The 18,463-nt window shown below is 35.3% G+C and overlaps 1 protein-coding gene across 4 annotated transcripts in view; it reads right to left on the bottom strand.

Moving 5' to 3' along the window:
• Positions 1 to 18,463, bottom strand: part of chl1a (cell adhesion molecule L1-like a) — a 66,129-nt gene that overhangs the window by 27,185 nt on the left and 20,481 nt on the right. The window contains exons 1-13 of one of the 4 annotated variants that reach the window (XM_058764348.1): positions 14,812 to 14,828; positions 14,595 to 14,706; positions 10,561 to 10,745; positions 10,263 to 10,371; positions 9,488 to 9,678; positions 9,069 to 9,191; positions 5,688 to 5,858; positions 4,202 to 4,228; positions 3,700 to 3,799; positions 3,411 to 3,592; positions 2,748 to 2,882; positions 1,712 to 1,852; positions 1,104 to 1,215 (exon numbers count right to left, since the gene is read on the bottom strand). In XM_058764348.1, coding sequence (XP_058620331.1) covers positions 1,104 to 1,215; positions 1,712 to 1,852; positions 2,748 to 2,882; positions 3,411 to 3,592; positions 3,700 to 3,799; positions 4,202 to 4,228; positions 5,688 to 5,858; positions 9,069 to 9,191; positions 9,488 to 9,678; positions 10,263 to 10,371; positions 10,561 to 10,642 — 1,373 coding nt within the window. In that variant the 5' untranslated portion in view covers positions 10,643 to 10,745; positions 14,595 to 14,706; positions 14,812 to 14,828. Of the gene's footprint in view, positions 1 to 1,103; positions 1,216 to 1,711; positions 1,853 to 2,747; positions 2,883 to 3,410; positions 3,593 to 3,699; positions 3,800 to 4,201; positions 4,229 to 5,687; positions 5,859 to 9,068; positions 9,192 to 9,487; positions 9,679 to 10,262; positions 10,372 to 10,560; positions 10,746 to 14,594; positions 14,707 to 14,811; positions 14,829 to 18,051; positions 18,192 to 18,463 lie in introns of those variants that run through there. The other 3 variants (XM_058764350.1, XM_058764351.1, XM_058764349.1) reach the window with 3 other exon arrangements.

Below are 18,463 nucleotides of genomic sequence, written 5' to 3'. Positions count from 1 at the left end.
ACGGTAACACTTTATTTTAAGGTCTCTTAACTAGTTGCTTATTAGCATGCATATTACTAGAATATTAGCCATTTATTAGTACTAATTAAGCACATATTAATGCCTTATTCTACATGACCTTATTCTACATCCCTAATCCTACCCAATACCTAAACTTAACAACTACCTTACTAACTATTAATAAGCAGCCAATTAGGAATTTATTGAGGGAAAAGTCGTAGTTAATAGTGAATAAGTGTTCCCTATTCTAAAGTGTTACCTTATTTACTTTTAAACATGAAAATGTTTTAAATATGGTTAGCTGTGGAACACGCAAGACTCAGTTTACATTTATGTAATTAGCTTACATATACATTTTTATTCATGATTTGTCAATGATAAATGTATAAACCTGTTACTGTGCATTTAAAACGCATCCAGTTTATTTCATTTATGTATAATTGGCAAATATGCATCGCAATATGTTTATATTAGGTTAAAACAATGTAATACAAATCAATGGATATTTTATATGCAATTAAAATACATAAATCTTAACTATAGGCCTAAGTATTTTTTTTTTAAATTGATGGATAGGTACCATAAATTAACACATAATTTACACTCATGCACCGTGTCCTAACCAGGCGTGATGTGACAAGACTCCTGTGACAAGAAACTGAGCATGAAAATGGTGCATGACGCAACACAACCAAGCACAAAACAGCCAATCAGAGGTGTTATCTCTGTTTCACATGCACAACGCACTGAGCGAAAGAGCGTTAAACTACATTCAGTATCTTGTATTTTCATGACTATTTTCGGACAGCATGCTTTTAATGGTTTACATTTCATTTGTTTTATAATCTCTGATTCTTTTACAGTTAGTCTCTCCTCGTCCAAGTTTGATGTTTAATATACATGAATACGTTACTTCAGTCCCATGAGACTTCAGTGCGTACAAATAAAGAAACCAAGCGACCGACAAAATGTTGCATCGCTCGTTACTTGTCGCGTAGACCAAAACTCTGATTAACAGAAAAGAGACAGCTCACTTGTGGCTTATCATATTGCGTCTGGTTATGACACGGTGTTAAAATCGCAACGCTTGTTACCAAACTCACCAGTTAATGGTGGCAGGTGGTGAACTAAAGACTTTGCAGTCCATAATCACACTCTTGCCGAGCATGGTCGCATACTCCAGATAACTCGGCGTCAGAATCAAAGGGGGATGATCTGAGGGAAAGCCAGACCATTAGTCAAAACATTTGTGAGCACAGACAAACATCAAACAGCCAGAACAGCATATGGCTCACTTTCTGCGCTGTAGTTTGAAACCGAGGCACACTCCCGAAATCACAATTAAACTGTAAAAAAGCTATTAGCATATAAAAGAGCTTTCTTCTTCTGCCAGCTACAAACAAGAAACAGTGACCGAAGTAGTTCATAGACACACACTCATGCACACATTTCATGTTTTTCTTCTACGTCAATTACGAAGCAACAGCTGCTTAACCCTTAAGCCATTACATGTCAGCAAGAGCATCATATCATAATCAAAGGCAAGAAAACGTCAATGAGGACCACAAGCCTCTCTTCTGGTGCTATGATTAATTGATACATGTAAATTAGGTGGGTTGCGCATCAGTAGCGCTGACCTATTATTGCGCTCTGAAAATCACAATATGATATTCATCTTCTTCCAATTTACACAGGTAAGTGAAGTACTCACTCATGACAAGCACGTTAGTGTTGACAAGCAGGGTCCCGTACTTGTTGGAGACCTCACATTGGTACACGGCAGTGTCTTTCTGCTGCACTCCGCGGATCATTATTCTGTCATCAAGCACTTTGTAATTGGTAGAAGGAAAATCTGGGGAGAAAACAAACTTGAATTGGCACCCAAAGTGTTTAGGAGAGACTGGGGTTAGTTGTCACACGGGCTTTTACAGTACACTACCGTTCAAAAGTTTGAGGTCAGTAAGATCTGTAATGCTTTTGAATGTCTCTTTTTTGCTTACCACGGCTGCATTTATTTGGTCAGAAATACAGTAATATTGTGAAATATTTTTGCAATTTAAAATAACTGTTTTCTATTCGAATATTTTTTAAAACGTAATTTATTCCTGTTATGTAAAGCTGAATTTTCAGCATCATTACTAATCACTCTAATATGATGATTTACTGCTCAAGAAACATTTCTTATTATTATCAGTGAAAAAGTTGCAATGGAAATCGTTTGCACCATTATAAATGTTTTACTGTCTTAATTTTGAAATGGTAGTATCTTAATAAAATCTTACTGTTCACGTAAAATCACAAAAATGTTATATTTTTTGAGGGGCAATAACAGTGGAAATGTTCAACAGCCAAGACTAGAAATTATGCATCTATACACAAACTGACTTTTAAAAATAAACCCACTCTGATAAATTGAGTAAAAAAAAAAAATGTTGCAGCTAGCCCCGGTGTTGTCTATTTTGTAATATTTCACATCATTATAGCAGCAATAAACTTCTGAGGTACATATTTAGAAGATACATCATTGAGTGTTTTCATCTGCTGCTGAAATATCATTTTTACCAGAGCATGCAAATTGTGCATAAATACAGAGGTGGCCACATATTCACTGCTGTTTACAAATTCTAACGGAAAGGAACAACAGACTGTTCTCACAGCCAGTAATTGCACATTTGGCAGTGGCTTTGAGCCGACAAATTCAGTCAAATGGGCATGATAAGAGTGGGAGTGGAAGGGGTTTAACACACCATCAAGAGGCTGGCCATTTCTCTTCCAGGTGATTGTGGGTTGAGGTTTTCCTGTAGCAGAACACTTGATGTGGATGTCAGATCCAATCTCTGCTAACTGACTCTTCACTGGCTCCTCCTGCCAGCTGGGCGGCTCTGAGACACACAACATATGAATTGAATATGGATTAAAGCAACTTCCTATCTAGAGCAATACTGCCCCCCTGTGTTTATAAGTGATGTGACTTTAAATTTTGTCAAATAATTATGGTCATGCAGAATAAGGCATTCATTTATAAATAAGCTTCATATAAAAATAGTTCAGTTAAGTAACTTTAATTAATGCATTAGCTATACAGTACAGTGAGCAATATGTTTGTCACAGTATTTATAATCTGTCTTGATGTTAGTTATTAAAAATCCAGTTGTTCATTTTTAGCCAGTGTTATCTCAGGTCTTTAAATAATATTGATGTACAACTTTTGATTTTAATAATTATTAGTAAATGCTTTAGAGGTATATTTCCTTGTTTCATTGTTAGTTCATTGTTAGTAGTACGTGTAATGTTAACAACTGAAGTGTTACCAGTTATTCCTGTCAAACAGCTTTACTAACTAGAATAAATGGGAATCGTCAAATATCCAAATCAAATTCAGACTTAAGACCTTGTAAATGTTTGCATACCCTCCACAACAACTTGGAAATGATGCACAGCTTCATCAAGATCATTCTTGGCTTTGCACATGTATTTCCCTTCATCCTGATCTGTGACGTTTGGTATAGTCAGAAGCTTTCCATAGTTCTTGATTTGTGTACGCTTCGGTAAGTTGTCCCACATCTTGATCCATTCTATCGCCGGTGTAGGCCTGACAAAAGATCAAAATAAACCGCTGTCACTCTCCCCGTCAGTGGAAATGCATTGCCGCCATGTAGCGTTTATCAACCCAACATGGTTATAGAGAAGTGAACTCACAGTCCTGCTGCGATACACTCCAGCTCCAGCTCTTCTCCTTTTTTTAGGTATGTTGTTGAATGACTGGAGGGCACCAAAATGCTCGGCTTCCTCTTCTGAACTGAATGGGACAAATGATGGTAAATGGCCTCAACATGGATAAAAACAGAAACACACTTTCATGTCTGAACAAGAATAGACCAAAGCCTGAATAAAAATTCAAGATATATTCTCAGAGAACAGGCCATTATCTCACACAATTTTGAAAGTGACAGTAAGAAGTTACTTTGTCAAATTTTAATGATTCTTATAAAAGCACACAGCTCAAGAAAACTGAAGAAAACTCCAGAAATAGCTGACAAACTAGCAAGTGCTAAAGCCTTACAAAGCTTTAAACTTCTTGTGGCATAAAGTAAAGCCCTTACATAAATGCATGGTAATAAAAGCCACAAAAAATGGTTAAATGAAGATTTTTGCTTATTTAAACAGCACATTTCACAAAATATGTTACTCTGTGACTCACCACTCGTCATGTCATCATCCCCCTGGCCTAAAAATAAAGAAAGAAAGAAAAATAAGAAATTGAAAGAATTGAATTTTCAGCAAATTTAAATGGTAATATATAGCACATAAACAGTACATATATAGCATATAAACAATAAATACTATGTAACTGTACTCGGGATAAGTCAGGGTGGTCAACTAATCGTAAAACAACTGAATTGATTAGTTAGGTTTCGATTTTTAGATATATTTTAATATTCATATTATGCTATTAATATTAATTGCTATTAATAAACTACAAAGTTTGCCTCAATTAACTCCTAATTTGCTGCTTATTAATAGTTAGTGAGGTAGATTATTATTAATATTGGTAATACTTTATTTTAAGGACCAAACTTTTAAACTAGTTGCTTATTAGCATTTATATTTCTAGCATATTGGATTTTTATTAGTACTTATAAAGTACATATTAATGCTTTATTCTGCATGACCATATTTTAGCTCCCTTAATCACACCTCATACCTAAATTTAACAACTACCTTACTATTAATAAGCAGCAAAATAGGAGTTTATTGAGGGAAAAGCAGTTACTGTTAAATTATTACCATGCTAATCGCCACTATACAGCCATTTAAGCATTGATTTTGGAAGTAATCTAATACATTCAAAAATGTATTTAGACAATTAAAAAAAAAAAAATGTTATTGTTAAACTGCATACTTTGTTTATCCATTGCTATGCATCTCACAGTTTGTTTTTTTGTTTTGTTTGTTTTTTGTGTGTCACAGGAGCTGCAGTTTCATGACACTTTGTCAAGCTAAAAGCACTTTTTAAAACAAACTTGTCACATTCTGCTTTGCTTTTGTCCAGCTGTTCATGAAAGCAAGAATGTGTCCTACGTCACCCAAAACCAGCACAACAGGTCTTCATTGATATGGTGATTAGGTTAGTTGTGAAAATATGTATATACACACACTACAGACAACAATTCATTTTAAACTGTTTGGGGTCGGTAAGACTGTTTTAAGAAATAAATATTTTTATTCAGAAAGGAACTGATCAAAAGTGATAGTAAAGACCTTTTTAATGTTGCATGAATGCTGCTCTTTTGAATCCTGAAATATCTTTCCACAGAAGCAGCAGCAACTGTTTTCAGCATCGATAATAAAAAAAATGTGTCTCAAGCATTGAATCATCATATTAGAATGATTTCTGAAGGATCATGTGACACTGAAGACTGGAGTAATGGTGCTGAAAATTCAGCTTTGCATCACAGGAATAAATTACTTGTTAAAATATATTACAATAGAAAACAGTTATTTTAAATTATTTTAATATCTCTTTTTTTTTTACTAAATAAATGAAGCCTTGGTAAGCATAAGAGACTTTCAAAAACACTGAAAGATCTTACCGACCCTAAACCTTTGAAGGTTAGTGGAAAAAAACAATGTTCTGTTTCATTTGCTTTACATGCTATCATGTTTATGAGATTCTTGCCACATACTTGGCTTGACCTTCAGGATCATGCGGGGTTTCTGAACGATTGTGCGTATCCTGGAAAAGGAGGCAAAACAGCAGTAGTCATCGTGGCTATCTTCCACCAGTGTATTAGAGAAGTACAGATTCCCATTGAGGCCCATGGACACCCTCTCATTCTGCTCAATGTGTCGAAGATCTGAGAACAATACAGAGAGGAGGGTTAGATTAACATGAGCAACAGGACATCGGAGAGGGCAACCATCCAAACCGCCCAGAAACAGTCCCATCTGACAGACTGCACAGCAGATAACAGGCATCATGGGTAGAGCTTTGAATGCTCAGGCATTCTTGTTCCTCTCAAGAAGTGTAGGTGGCTCAACATGATTAAGCCGCCTCTTCAGCTCAAGAAGTGCAGACGTGTACAATAATAACGCTCATTGCTTTTTTTAATCAACTGTCTTGCTAGCTAGGATAAATATCTAAAACAAAAAAATGACATACAGTAAGTATTTCCTTAAAGTTAATGAAATTTAGAGAGGTCCATGCTTATAACAAGGAAAAAATAGATTTGCCAATGTGGGTTAAAAAATTAATTCAATCAGATAATTCAGGTTTATATTTCTCATCCTCACTAAACCCAAAGCTGATTAGATTTCATTAGATTACTCTGAAATCTAATATTTCTGTTCTTCTCAAGTAAATTTATCTTGTTTTAAGAAAGTTTTTATTTATTTAGGAAAACAAAACAAAAAGTAATATCAATTTGTTTCTTCTTTTTTCTTTGTCTATGTCTAATAATTAATCTAAATTAAAAATAATATAATTAAAGGGATGGTTCAACCAAAAAAAAAAAATTAATTTGCATTCTGTCATCCTCAAGTTGTTCCAAACCTTCATGAATTTCCTTCTTCTGTTGAACACAAAAGAAGATATTTATAAGACAGTTGCCGGTCCCAACTGACTTCCATATCATTTTTATATACAGGTGCTGGTCATATAATTAGAATATCATCAAAAACTTGATTTATTTCACTAATTCCATTCAAAAGGTGAAACTTGTATATTATATTCATTCATTACACACAGACTGATATATTTCAAATGTTTATTTCTTTTAATTTTGATGATTAGAGCTTACAGCTCATGAAAGTCAAAAATCAGTATCTCAAAATATTAGAATATTTACATTTGAGTTTGAATAAATGACCATCCCTACAGTATAAATTCCGGGTATCTCTTGTTCTTTGAAACCACAATACTGGAGAAGACTGCTGACTTGGCAATGATCCAGAAGACGAACATTGACACCCTCCACAAAGAGGGTAAGTCACAGAAGGTCATTACTGAAAGGTGTGGCTGTTTACAGAGTGCTGTATCAAAGCATATTAAATGCAAAGTTGACTGGAAGGAAGAATTTGGGTAGGAAAAGGTGCACAAGCAACAGGGATGACTGCAAGCTTGAGAATACAGTCAAGCAAAGCCGATTCAAACACTTGTGAGAGCTTCACAAGGAGAGAACTGAAGCTGGAGTCAGTGCATCAAGAGTCACCACGCTCAGACGTCTTCAGGAAAAGGGCTACCAAGCCACTTCTGAACCAGAGACAACGTCAGAAGCATCTTAACTGGGCTGTGGAGAAAAAGAACTGGACTGTTGCTCAGTGGTCCAAAGTCCTCTTTTCAGATGAAAGTAAATTTTACATTTCATTTGGAAATCAAGGTCCCAGAGTCTGGAGGAAGAGTGGAGAGGCACAGAATCCATGTTGCTTGAAGTCCAGTGTGAAGTTTCCACAGTCAGTGATGATTTGGGCTGCCATGTCATCTGCTGGTGTTGGTCCACTGTGTTTTCTGAAGTCCACAGTCAACGCAGCCATCTACCAGGAAATTTTAGAGCACTTCATGCTTCCTTCTGTTGACAAGCTTTATGGAGATGCAGATTTCATTTTGCAGCAGGACTTGGCACCTGCCCACACTGCCAAAGGTACCAAAAGCTGGTTCAATGACCATAGTGTTACTGTGCTTGACTGGCCAGCAAACTCGCCTGACCTGAACCCCATAGAGAATCTATGGGGTATTGTCAAGAGAAAGATGAGAGACACCAGACCTAACAATGCAGATGAGCTGAAGGCCACTATCAGAGCAACCTGGGCTCTCATAACACCTGAGCAGTGCCACAGACTGATCGACTCCATGCCACACCGCATTGCTGCAGTAATTCAGGCAAAAGGAGCCCCAACTAAGTATTGAGTGCTGTACATGCTCATACTTTTTATTTTCATACTTTTCAGTTGGCCAAGATTTCTAAAAATCCTTTCTTTGTATTGGTCTTAAGTAATATTCTAATATTTTGAGATACTGATTTTTGACTTTCATGAGCTGTGAGCTCTAATCATCAAAATTAAAAGAAATAAACATTTGAAATATATCAGTCTGTGTTTAATGAATGAATATAATATACAAGTTTCACTTTTTGAATGGAATTAGTGAAATAAATCAAGTTTTTGATGATATTCTAATTATATGACCAGCACCTGTATATATATATATATATACTATTGAAGTGAATAGCTACCGAAAACTGGTTTGGTTACCAGCATTCTTCCAAATATAGCATCTCAACTCATAACTCATTCAGGTTTGGAACAACATGAGGGTGAGTAAATGATGATAGAATTTTCATTTTTGAGTAAACTATGCCTTTAAAAATAATAAATTAAAAAAACATTTAGAAACCAAAATTCTCACTTTAGAATTTTGCATATTATTGGGCCTATATGCATATTATTGCATTTTGAATCAATTTTAATGTTTGGTTTTAATGGCATTTTGTTTACTTGTAAAGTTTTGTTCTGTTTTCAGGTCTGAGCTTTTGAGATTGACTGATTTATTGTTTTACTGGCTTGACGGAAAGAATCAAATTCTTTAAATGTCACATATTCACAGAATTCTTTACAAATTGCAACATGTAACGTTTATCATTGAAAGCCTGTTATTAGCGGAGGCGGTAGAACTCCAGTCTGGCGCCAGAAAAGATAGTTATATACAGTTGGTTGAAATATATGCATGCATCTGTTTATCCGTTTAGCCAAAAACAAGGAGATGACTGACATATCACAAACAATAATGTTTGCTGTAACAGCTGAGGAAATCTGAAGCAGTGATATTTTGGTATCATTACTATACTATTATATTTTCTGTTAATATTTTGAATTAGATTTTATTTGTATTAATTTTGTTGTATGTTTCAGTAACTTTTTTATGGTTTTAATTTTAGTTTTGGTCAACAATGACCCAGATCTGGGTGATATTCAGACTAAAAAGAAATTCACAGCATTAAAATGATCTGCTTGGATGCCTCTATTTGGCAAATGTTATGTGCAGGAAACTGATTTAAAGTGTTTTGAACTACCATTGGTCATCCAGTACAGCTGCCAAGGTGGAGTTCCTTGTGGCGGGTTACACTCCAAAACCACTGAATCGCCCTCTGTGACCACCACTGGCTCTGTCTTCTCTTTGGGAAACTTGGGTACCACTTTGAGCAAGCACAAAAACAACACAAATAAACTTTAAATTCATAGCAGTCACTTTCTTACTAAAGCATAAGACAGACAGCTAACTAGTGAAACTGTGAGTAAGATCAAGAGTAAAAACCAGTTGAGCAACTTCATTTTGGACATGCTTAAGGGTTCTGTGGAATATGCAAATTTCTTGGAACAGATCTGAGGAAATTCTACACACTAGAATTTCTAGATTTCTGCTATATTCATTTCATCAGCAGCAGCCGAGATAATGTGTAACAGGGGAGGGGATATATGAACTGTGACTTACTAGGCACAATGAATTCTGATTCTTCTGATATTGCAGTCCCGAGCTTGTTTGAGGCATAACATCTGTACTTTCCCTGGTATTTCACTTTCTCTTTAGTGTTGGGTATCATAAAGGTCCCACTGCTTTCTTCTTTAATGAGCCGAGGGTCTTTCTGCGGGTCGAAATCCATCCCATCTTTCGTCCAGCGGTACCTGTTCAATTAAAAACACACAACAGGCACCTATTAGGCATGCACATAAAAAAAAGAAAAGAAAACAAAAGTGAGAGAAAGGTTTCATGGATGCTAAAGGTTTTTCATGGAACCATGGATGCTCATAATTTTTTTTTCTTTTTCTTTTTTCTAATTTTAACTATTTTTGTATTATAGTTGGTGCATATGTTTCAACTCTCTTTCCGCACACCTCCTCTCACCAAATTCATAAATTACTGTATATCCATAAAACAATGTGTTTCTTTAGATGTGAATCTACAGTTAAAGTCTTGCTGACACTTATTAAATAATTTATTTTTTTTTTTTAAATAAAAAAAATAAACGTTAAAAAAGTTGGAATCCAAAACATAAATTCATCTTCACTGTGCAAATGTTATCTGCAATGTCTGTTTTACTCTGTGGGTGATTAAAAAAAAAAAAAAATGACAGAAAAAAAAAACTTATTCTTATTTTGAATTTTCAAATGTTGCACAAAGAAATGGCTAAGCTTCTTTCAGCCCATTAGAGGCAATTTCATTTGGATATTTCTTCAGTTTTTCTGACATCTTCTGACATCTCACTCACGTAGGTCTTGGGTTGCCTTTGGCTTCACACTTGAACAGGAAGTTCTCATCATACGGCAAGGTAATGAGAGAGCCTGAGGTCTGAGCGGTGATGGTCGGCAGCTGCTCCACTACAGGAAACATATCACAGGATAAAAGAGCTGTTGAGATGGTCATCTGTGCTAAAAAGGATGCTTGTTTCAGGAAGAGTTTACTGGATAATAACGTGTAATACTGTGGAATAATGATCATAGCCTCAAGTTGAAGTTGCATTAATAAGAACAAACACCTGAGAACAATTTAACTGTCCTGGCACTTACCGTGAGGAGGGAAATAAAGACCAAGGGCAGTGGAGAAGAAGGCCGACAGGAGCCCGACAATACGGCTCCTGAGCCCCCTCATCCCAGCCAGCAGATAAAGACAAGGGTGAAGGAAATGCAGAAAACGCCCTCACAGAGTTGTTCTTTTAGCAAGCGCTCTTCACTGACTCCTCCAAGGAAAAGATCTAAAGAGACATAAAAGAGTGCAAGAGTAAGAACAGAGAACAAATTGTAAAAAAAATCATTTACAGCAAAATTGAGAGGGGATTTGAAGAGCTGTTCGCTTTGAACCAGTAGTCTTAGGTGTTTTACAACATTTTGGATTTATAGCAGGTGAGATGCTTTTAAAACATTTTCACCTCAAGCAAAAGCAAGATTATATTGATGCAAATCATCATCGCAGTCTGCAATAAAATATAGGAACTGGGTCAATGATGTGACACTATTTTCCCCCTATAGCTATTAAATACATTAAACTTGCAATTCATATACAGTGACTTGAGTACACCTTTTCTATGATGAATGTTTTTCATTTCTGTATTAAAACTGATTTTGATATTTTGGGGGTACATAAAGCCATTTTTTTTTTTTTTCAAAGAAATAAAATTAACAAAACTGCTTCACGGTTAATCACTGCTATTTATTAATATTTAAATGCATTTGTCTGCAAAATCAAGTCATGTGGTGCAAAAAAAAAAAAAAAAATACAGAAAAATACTAACAGGAAACCTTCATTACTCATTGGTGTCAATAAGTTCCTAAAATATCAGAGAATTTGACCTTTTTAGGACAGGCTGAGGTCAGTTCAGGTTATAAAATGTCACGTGATAGACAGTCACTTGCTCCATTTCTAAATGAATCAGCCTATTGAACGAATCGGCTAAATTAATGACTCAGTGACTCACTCATGACTGACTCACTCAAGACAGTTACTTGCTGCCAGCTACTGTCCGTTTTCTTTTCATATTTAAATTTCATTTTTTAGCATTTCACATTTACATATTCAAAATGTTATTTTTAAAACACTATTCTCATAGCATGTTATGCAATTGTAATTGCAGTGTAAATGCATTTATGCATTACACATTTTATGCAAATTTACAATTCAGATGCAACCTCTATGGCACTTTTTCAGTGCAAAAAATAATTAAGCTGATACTAATTTCATTTGATTGGTAATAGCTCTATAATGCCTTATTATTAAAATTGAATTTATTGATTGTTTATTGACATTGTAAAAAAAAAAAAAAGATGTGTACATCTAATAAGGTTAGAAAAATGCCTTTATAAAGGTAAAAATGCCACTGAAAATCCATTCAAGGTTGCAAATATTAGGCTTTAAAGTTATTTTACTGGCGTTAACCATGCAGCAATTGCACAGAATATAAAGAATCTGAAAAGCTTTGTGTGTCAGCTGTCCATGACATGCCTAAACCAGCCAAGGTATGAGCTCAAAAACTCAACAAAATACTGCCTCATTATCATTAACAAACTCCCAGAAAATAGCCAGATATCATTTATTTATAGTCACATGTAATCAAGGTGTATGGAAAATATGTTAGAAAGTTTAATATGTGCAGCTTCAAAAAAAAAAAAGCTTCAGAAAAATGTTTTGCATGTGCAAAGTCAAGACACTAAAGGTCGCAAGGCTATCAGCTGAGAAAAGAATTTGACGTTGTTTATTTCGCTGACTCGTGTGCGTTGTTTGCCTTCATGCCTCCATGAAGGCTGATGAACCGTGAGCACGCTTGTGCTGCAGGCTCATTCCACACATAATCGTTTACACTCACAAGCTGCAAAGAGTCAAGCCGCCTCCACAAATTGCCAGCATCAACCTCAGATTAACTCTCCTCATCCAGGAGTGGCCAGAGGTGATCGATTGTCTCACTCTCGCCCCTAGCTCATAATTTGGAGGCTGGGTGGATAAGTCTTCCCCTGTCTCACGAAGAGCAAACAAAAAACCTGGATGGACTCAAGGAATCAGCACACTAATTGCACTGATAACTGTGATGCCCTGAAATGCTGAAATTTTGCACAAAAGGAAATTGTGTCTTCAGAATGATAGTTTAAAAGGGACAAGTGAAATTATATAAAACTGTGATGGTTGATATCGAGATGAATGAGAATTTTAGTCAAAGATAGTCATCCATCTTGTGCATGTTTACATAGAAAAACAAGTAAACAAAAATGCAGAGAGACTAGGCCCTGTGTCAATGGCCCTTATAAGCTTAGTTGAATATTTATTAAATACTGTAATAAATTATTATGCAGTAACATGTGTTTGTAAGACATATTAATGTAGTTATCTGTTTTAAAAAAAGTTTTAGATATCACAATTTTAGGCAGCTATATTGCGTTATTAACTGAAATCACATATATTTTCAGAAAAAGTCTGGCTTCATGGTTTTTCAGTAGCTTTCATAAATGAAAAGATATTATTTGGGATATAAAGACCATGTTGGAAGGGTGGAAAGCTGTCTGAAAAAAAAAAAAAAAAAGTGACGTGACGTGACGTGTCCAAGTATGGTGACCCATACTCGGAATTTGTGCTCTGCATTTAACCCATCCAAAGTGCACACACACAGCAGTGAACACACACACACCGTGAACACACACCCAGAGCAGTGGGCAGCCATTTATGCTGCGGCGCCCAGGGAGCAGCTGGGGGTTCGGTGCATTGCTCAAGGGCACCTCAGTCATGGAAGAGAGCACTGTACATTCACTCCTCCCACCTACAATCCCTGCCGGACCTGAGACTCGAACTCGCAAACCTTTGGGTTACGACTCTCTAACCATCAGGCCACGACTGCCCCTATGAAAGGACCCACTATGGTCAAAATGCCTCTAAAATTATTTCAGAACATGTATAAATTGACAGATAATAAAAACATATACGGTAATTAATAAAATTTGGATGTAAAGGATGAAGATACAGAACATGGAGATTAATTTGCAAAATTAGTAAAATAGCTACTATCCAAGACGTGTATTGTACACGATTTTTCATAAAATCCTTAAGGTTATGAAATGGCAAACAGGATTACATTGGTGCACTATTTCCTGAGATAGTTATTTTAATAAGTACACTACCATGCAAAAGTCTGGGGTTGGAAAGTTTTTACAGTGAAACAGCAATACTACGAAATTTGAATATATTTTGAAATAAATTTTGTAATTTATACCATGATGACAAAGCTAAATTTTCAGCATCATTACTGATCCTTCAGAAATCATGCTAATATTATGATTTGCTGCTCAAGAAACATTTCTGATTATTATCAATGTCGAAAACAGTTGTGCTGCTTAATATTTTGGTAGAAACCATGATATTTTTGGATTAGCCAAATGTGTTGAACAGTAGTTGATTCTTCAGTGTTGCAAAAAAAAAAAAAATGTATTTACAGTTTCTTTTTGTAAAAAAAAAATTAATCAATCTTCCAAAAATAATAATAATAATATATATATATATATATATATATATATATATATATATATATATATATATATATATATATATATATACTCAATATATTTAAAGAGCCTCAAATGTTGTTGCTAGTCAATTAAATCTGTATCTTAAAGATTGCAGATCCTCACAAGTGCCTGATGCTTCTCATAACAACATGGAGTAAACTTCTGACACCACTGACAAACACAAAACCACTGAGATCTTTAATTCTGGCAAACAAATGTCACATTTATCAACTGCAACAGCATAACTGATCCAAATACATCCACTTCAAATCATACTGTAATTATTTACAGATCTATTTCAAATGAACAAATTAAAAACAACACGTGCAGCAAGTTAATCAAACAATGAACCTGAGGAAGACAAACTCACTGAAGCACATGACTGCATATTTCATCCATTAATCCTAGAGGATGAATACAGAAAGATACCACAGACTAACATCAGAGAAAACTGCTGAGGCTTACAGGTACATCTTTCTCATTTGCTTCACTGTCACCACACACTTTAACCATTAAACAAACAGCCAACTAAACAGAACAAGGAAACTCTGCTTACTTACAAGTACACACTCACACACATGCAGTCAAGACAGTAATTCCCAGAGGTGGCAGTGATAGCATTAAACAGCATTCAGACTGAGCATCCAAACTCTCAGCATGCTCTTCAAATTCCTACAGAGAGAGAGAGAGAGCGAGAGAGAGAGTCCGAAAACATGCACTCCAGCAAAGCACTAAAGGGGATCCAGTGAGGAGACATATGTCGGCAAAGCCTCTCACCGGGATAGGAGGTTTGCTAAACCTTTAACAAAGATCCAAATAAAGCCTGATCCGCCGAGCTATTCACAAACCATTAAAGAATAGTGTGGAAAGTGCTGGAATTCCTGCCTACACAACTCAACTCATCAGAACAACCTTGACATGAAAACACAGCAGTCTGGAGAGACGTTGCCACTGAGCTATTTGACTGAAAAACAAACCTTGAAATCATTTTATCCTCCTATAATCATTCATAAACACAAAAGTATGGTTTGATGAGCAGTCAAGTAGGAAACTGCTTTGATTAGTGATAGTAGCATGCAGTGTGTCAACAGTGAAAATCCTCTTAGTATAATGAAGACTATTGTCTTAATTCCTAATGCTGTCTTATAGGGTCGGCGGATGCATGCCGGTTGCATTGTGCCGAGACACAACACACAATTGCTTGTTGATAAAACACAGCTTGTGTTGAAATCACAATCATATAAGGCAATTTTTATGTTTATGCTCAATTTGATGACTAGTGAGTGGAGTATAATGATTTTTTTAGTGCTTTGTGTCATTTTGTGGTCTGCTCGACCTGCCTATTGCACTTAATGCTTTCTACCACCATATGGCATGTAGAAAGTACAAACAAAGCCTTAATAACAAAGTGAAGGACACACTCACTATGTCTCGGTACAGCTGAACATACATAATGCAACAACACATGATTCCAGACTGAGACAAATACACACAAAGCAAGCAAAGTATAAACAGTGGACACAAAGTTCTATACGTTTTGCATGTAATGTGTACACCGCAATGTAAACGTTATATAAATGCACTTTACAACTAGCAATGCTGACATAAGCTGTTTGAGTAACAAGCAGGGGAAACGATTGTCTGGTAAGAGTTCAATAAACAAAAAGTTAATAAAGAGTAGCCTAACTTATGTTTTAGATACAAAATTGCCAGTTATCTTGTTTTTGCACCGTCGGTGAACGTTGTTCAAAATGGAGCAACAGTGGAAAAGTTGGATTGCGTGGTAGTGGTGTTTAATTTCTAAATGATTCAGTGTTCTTTATCAAATCAGTCGAGTAAACGATTCAAATTATTCAGTCATAGAATTTAATACTTTTAATACTTTTAAAAATTATTATATTCAACAAAGACACATTAATTTGATCAAAAGTGACAGTAACAGTAATGACTTTTATATATATCCAATCAATGCTGTAAAAAAAAAAAAAAAACATCAAAGAATCCTGAAAAATCAATCGATCAATCAACAGTTTCCACAATAAAGAAATAATACAAATTAAGGAGCACGACTGTTTTCAACATTGATAATAATATGAAACTTTCCTTGAGCAGCAAATCATAATATGAGAATCATGTGACACTGAAGACTGGAGTAATGATGCTGAAAATTCAGCTTTGAATCAGAGAAATAAATTACATGTTAAAATATACCAGAATATTAGGTATATAGGACTTATCTACTCTAAGTTTAACCTCAAACTGTTTTGAGGTTTATAGATGTTGCCTCCAACAGGACATCATTTAACGATTAGCAGATGCTCAAGATACACATAATGAGTCATATGTTCCTAAATTAAGCCATGTCTCTCATTAAGTGGCCAGCTAGCCTATATTGTGCCAGGACACTGCCTCTAAATTCCAAAGACTTGTCAACTTCAACATGCTCATAGCATGCCAGTGTCACTGCAAACAAAACACAGCCTGCTGCGACAGCTGCCTTTTGACCTTTGTCTGGAGCAATCACACTCATTAATCCATCATGATTCACGATACTACAAATGTAACTCTTTATCTTTACACCGGAGGTTTTACGACATCATTAAAATATTTAGACAACACTAACAAAGATTTAAAAATGCCAGAGAGGAAGTAAAGACAATCCAAGCGGCCTAGAAAGACAACTAATAAGCCCTGACACAGTAACATTCATTCACGCTAGATGCCACAACATAAAAGCACCTGTAATTAGAAGCATGTATGTCAGCCCACAGATGGCCTGTACGTAAGTCTTACAACCGCAGTCTTAGAGTTACATTAGGACACCTGTCACATATGAAACCAATTTTGTGAGATTCGTCATGTTGTGATTATTTGTGTTGGCTGGTTTCGCATGTGAAAACTTTGAGGCTTTTGGACAAGTCACAACTCATACACACATTCCCACTCTCTCTTTTCCATTTCCTCTCTCTTTCTCACTAATATACAGTATATGAACAAGCTACAATTAAAAATTTACACTACTGTTCAAAAATTGGGGGCAGTTTTTTTTTAAGTTTTAAAGTTTGCTCACCAAGGTTGCATTTATTTGATCAAAAATACAGTAAAAACAGTAAGAATGTGAAATATTGTTGCAATTTAAAATAACTGTTTTGTATTTTATTATATTTAAAAAATGTAATTTATTCCTGTGAGGCAAAACTGAATTTTCAGCATCATTACTCTAGTCTTCAGTGTTACATGATCCTTCAGAAATCATTCTAATATGATGATCTGCTGCTCAAAAAGAACAGATTTTATCTGAAATAGAATATTTTGTAACATTATGTTTTTACTGTCATTTTGACCAATCTAATGCATCCTTGCTGAATAAAATGATTAATTAATCTTTTTTTTTTTTTTTTAAGATAAGCGTGCTTTTCAATCAAAATATTTTACCAACAAGATTTAAATGCTAAAAAAAAAACTACTGTTTAATATGAACACATATATAATACTATAACATTTTCCAGATGTAAAATCATTAGTGGATCATGTCATCATATGCCTTACATATTCAAATACTTTTGAGGCTACTGTATGCACACAAATGCAAACAAATCAAAACTAATTATCAGACCTTACTGATATTGTCATCAAATGTCAAAGCAGATCAGTCACGAATCCTGCATGCAGATCAAAATGTAACAGCATTCCTTCTGAGACAGGACAGTGTTGAAATGCACACATGTGTGTATGTGCAAGAAACATGTTATTTGCATGTTGAAACATGCAAATGACTTCTATGTCAGCTTCCAAGCATTTTTTTAGTTTATAGTTTTACATTCTTTCCCCATTAATATAATCAGCATGTGCATGTTTGCTACCAAAATTCCAAAGTTACACTGTCATACCATACGTTTTATAGCATGCTCATCGTAAAGGAAGAAATTACACCAAAAGAGACACTATCTGTATAGTAAGCAGTAAAATAACAGTTCCACAAAATGCCTAAGATGCAAAACAGACAGATCCAATTACCTTCAGATATCCTCGTTCTCTCACACACTATGGTCCCTCTGACCTGCACCGATACAGTCAGACCAAACAAGCATGAACTCCACTCGCTGGAGCACAAACACTCATGTACATTATAACAAACCTCTGACAGCTCACGGAAAGCTAGAACCAGTAATACCAGAAGTAGGGAGGTGACTCCAGGGCTAACAAACACAGAGGCATGGCAAGTCAATGGGAAGCGTGTGGCTACCTATCCTATTTCCAGAAAAAACATTTCAAAAGAATATCATTGAATCACGATAAGCTATAGTGGCTTACATAATAGGGAAGCATTTGGACTACAAGTCCATTTAATTCATTTTAATTCAGTCTGACATGACCAATGGGACTTTATGCAAAGACATTAATGTCTTTCTTCATCTTATAATGGAGT

This window comes from Onychostoma macrolepis, chromosome 23, assembly GCF_012432095.1.
Source record: "Onychostoma macrolepis isolate SWU-2019 chromosome 23, ASM1243209v1, whole genome shotgun sequence".
Lineage (NCBI taxonomy): Eukaryota > Metazoa > Chordata > Actinopteri > Cypriniformes > Cyprinidae > Onychostoma > Onychostoma macrolepis.
Note: the sequence above shows the minus strand (reverse complement) of the source record. Positions and strands in the feature narration are given on the sequence as shown.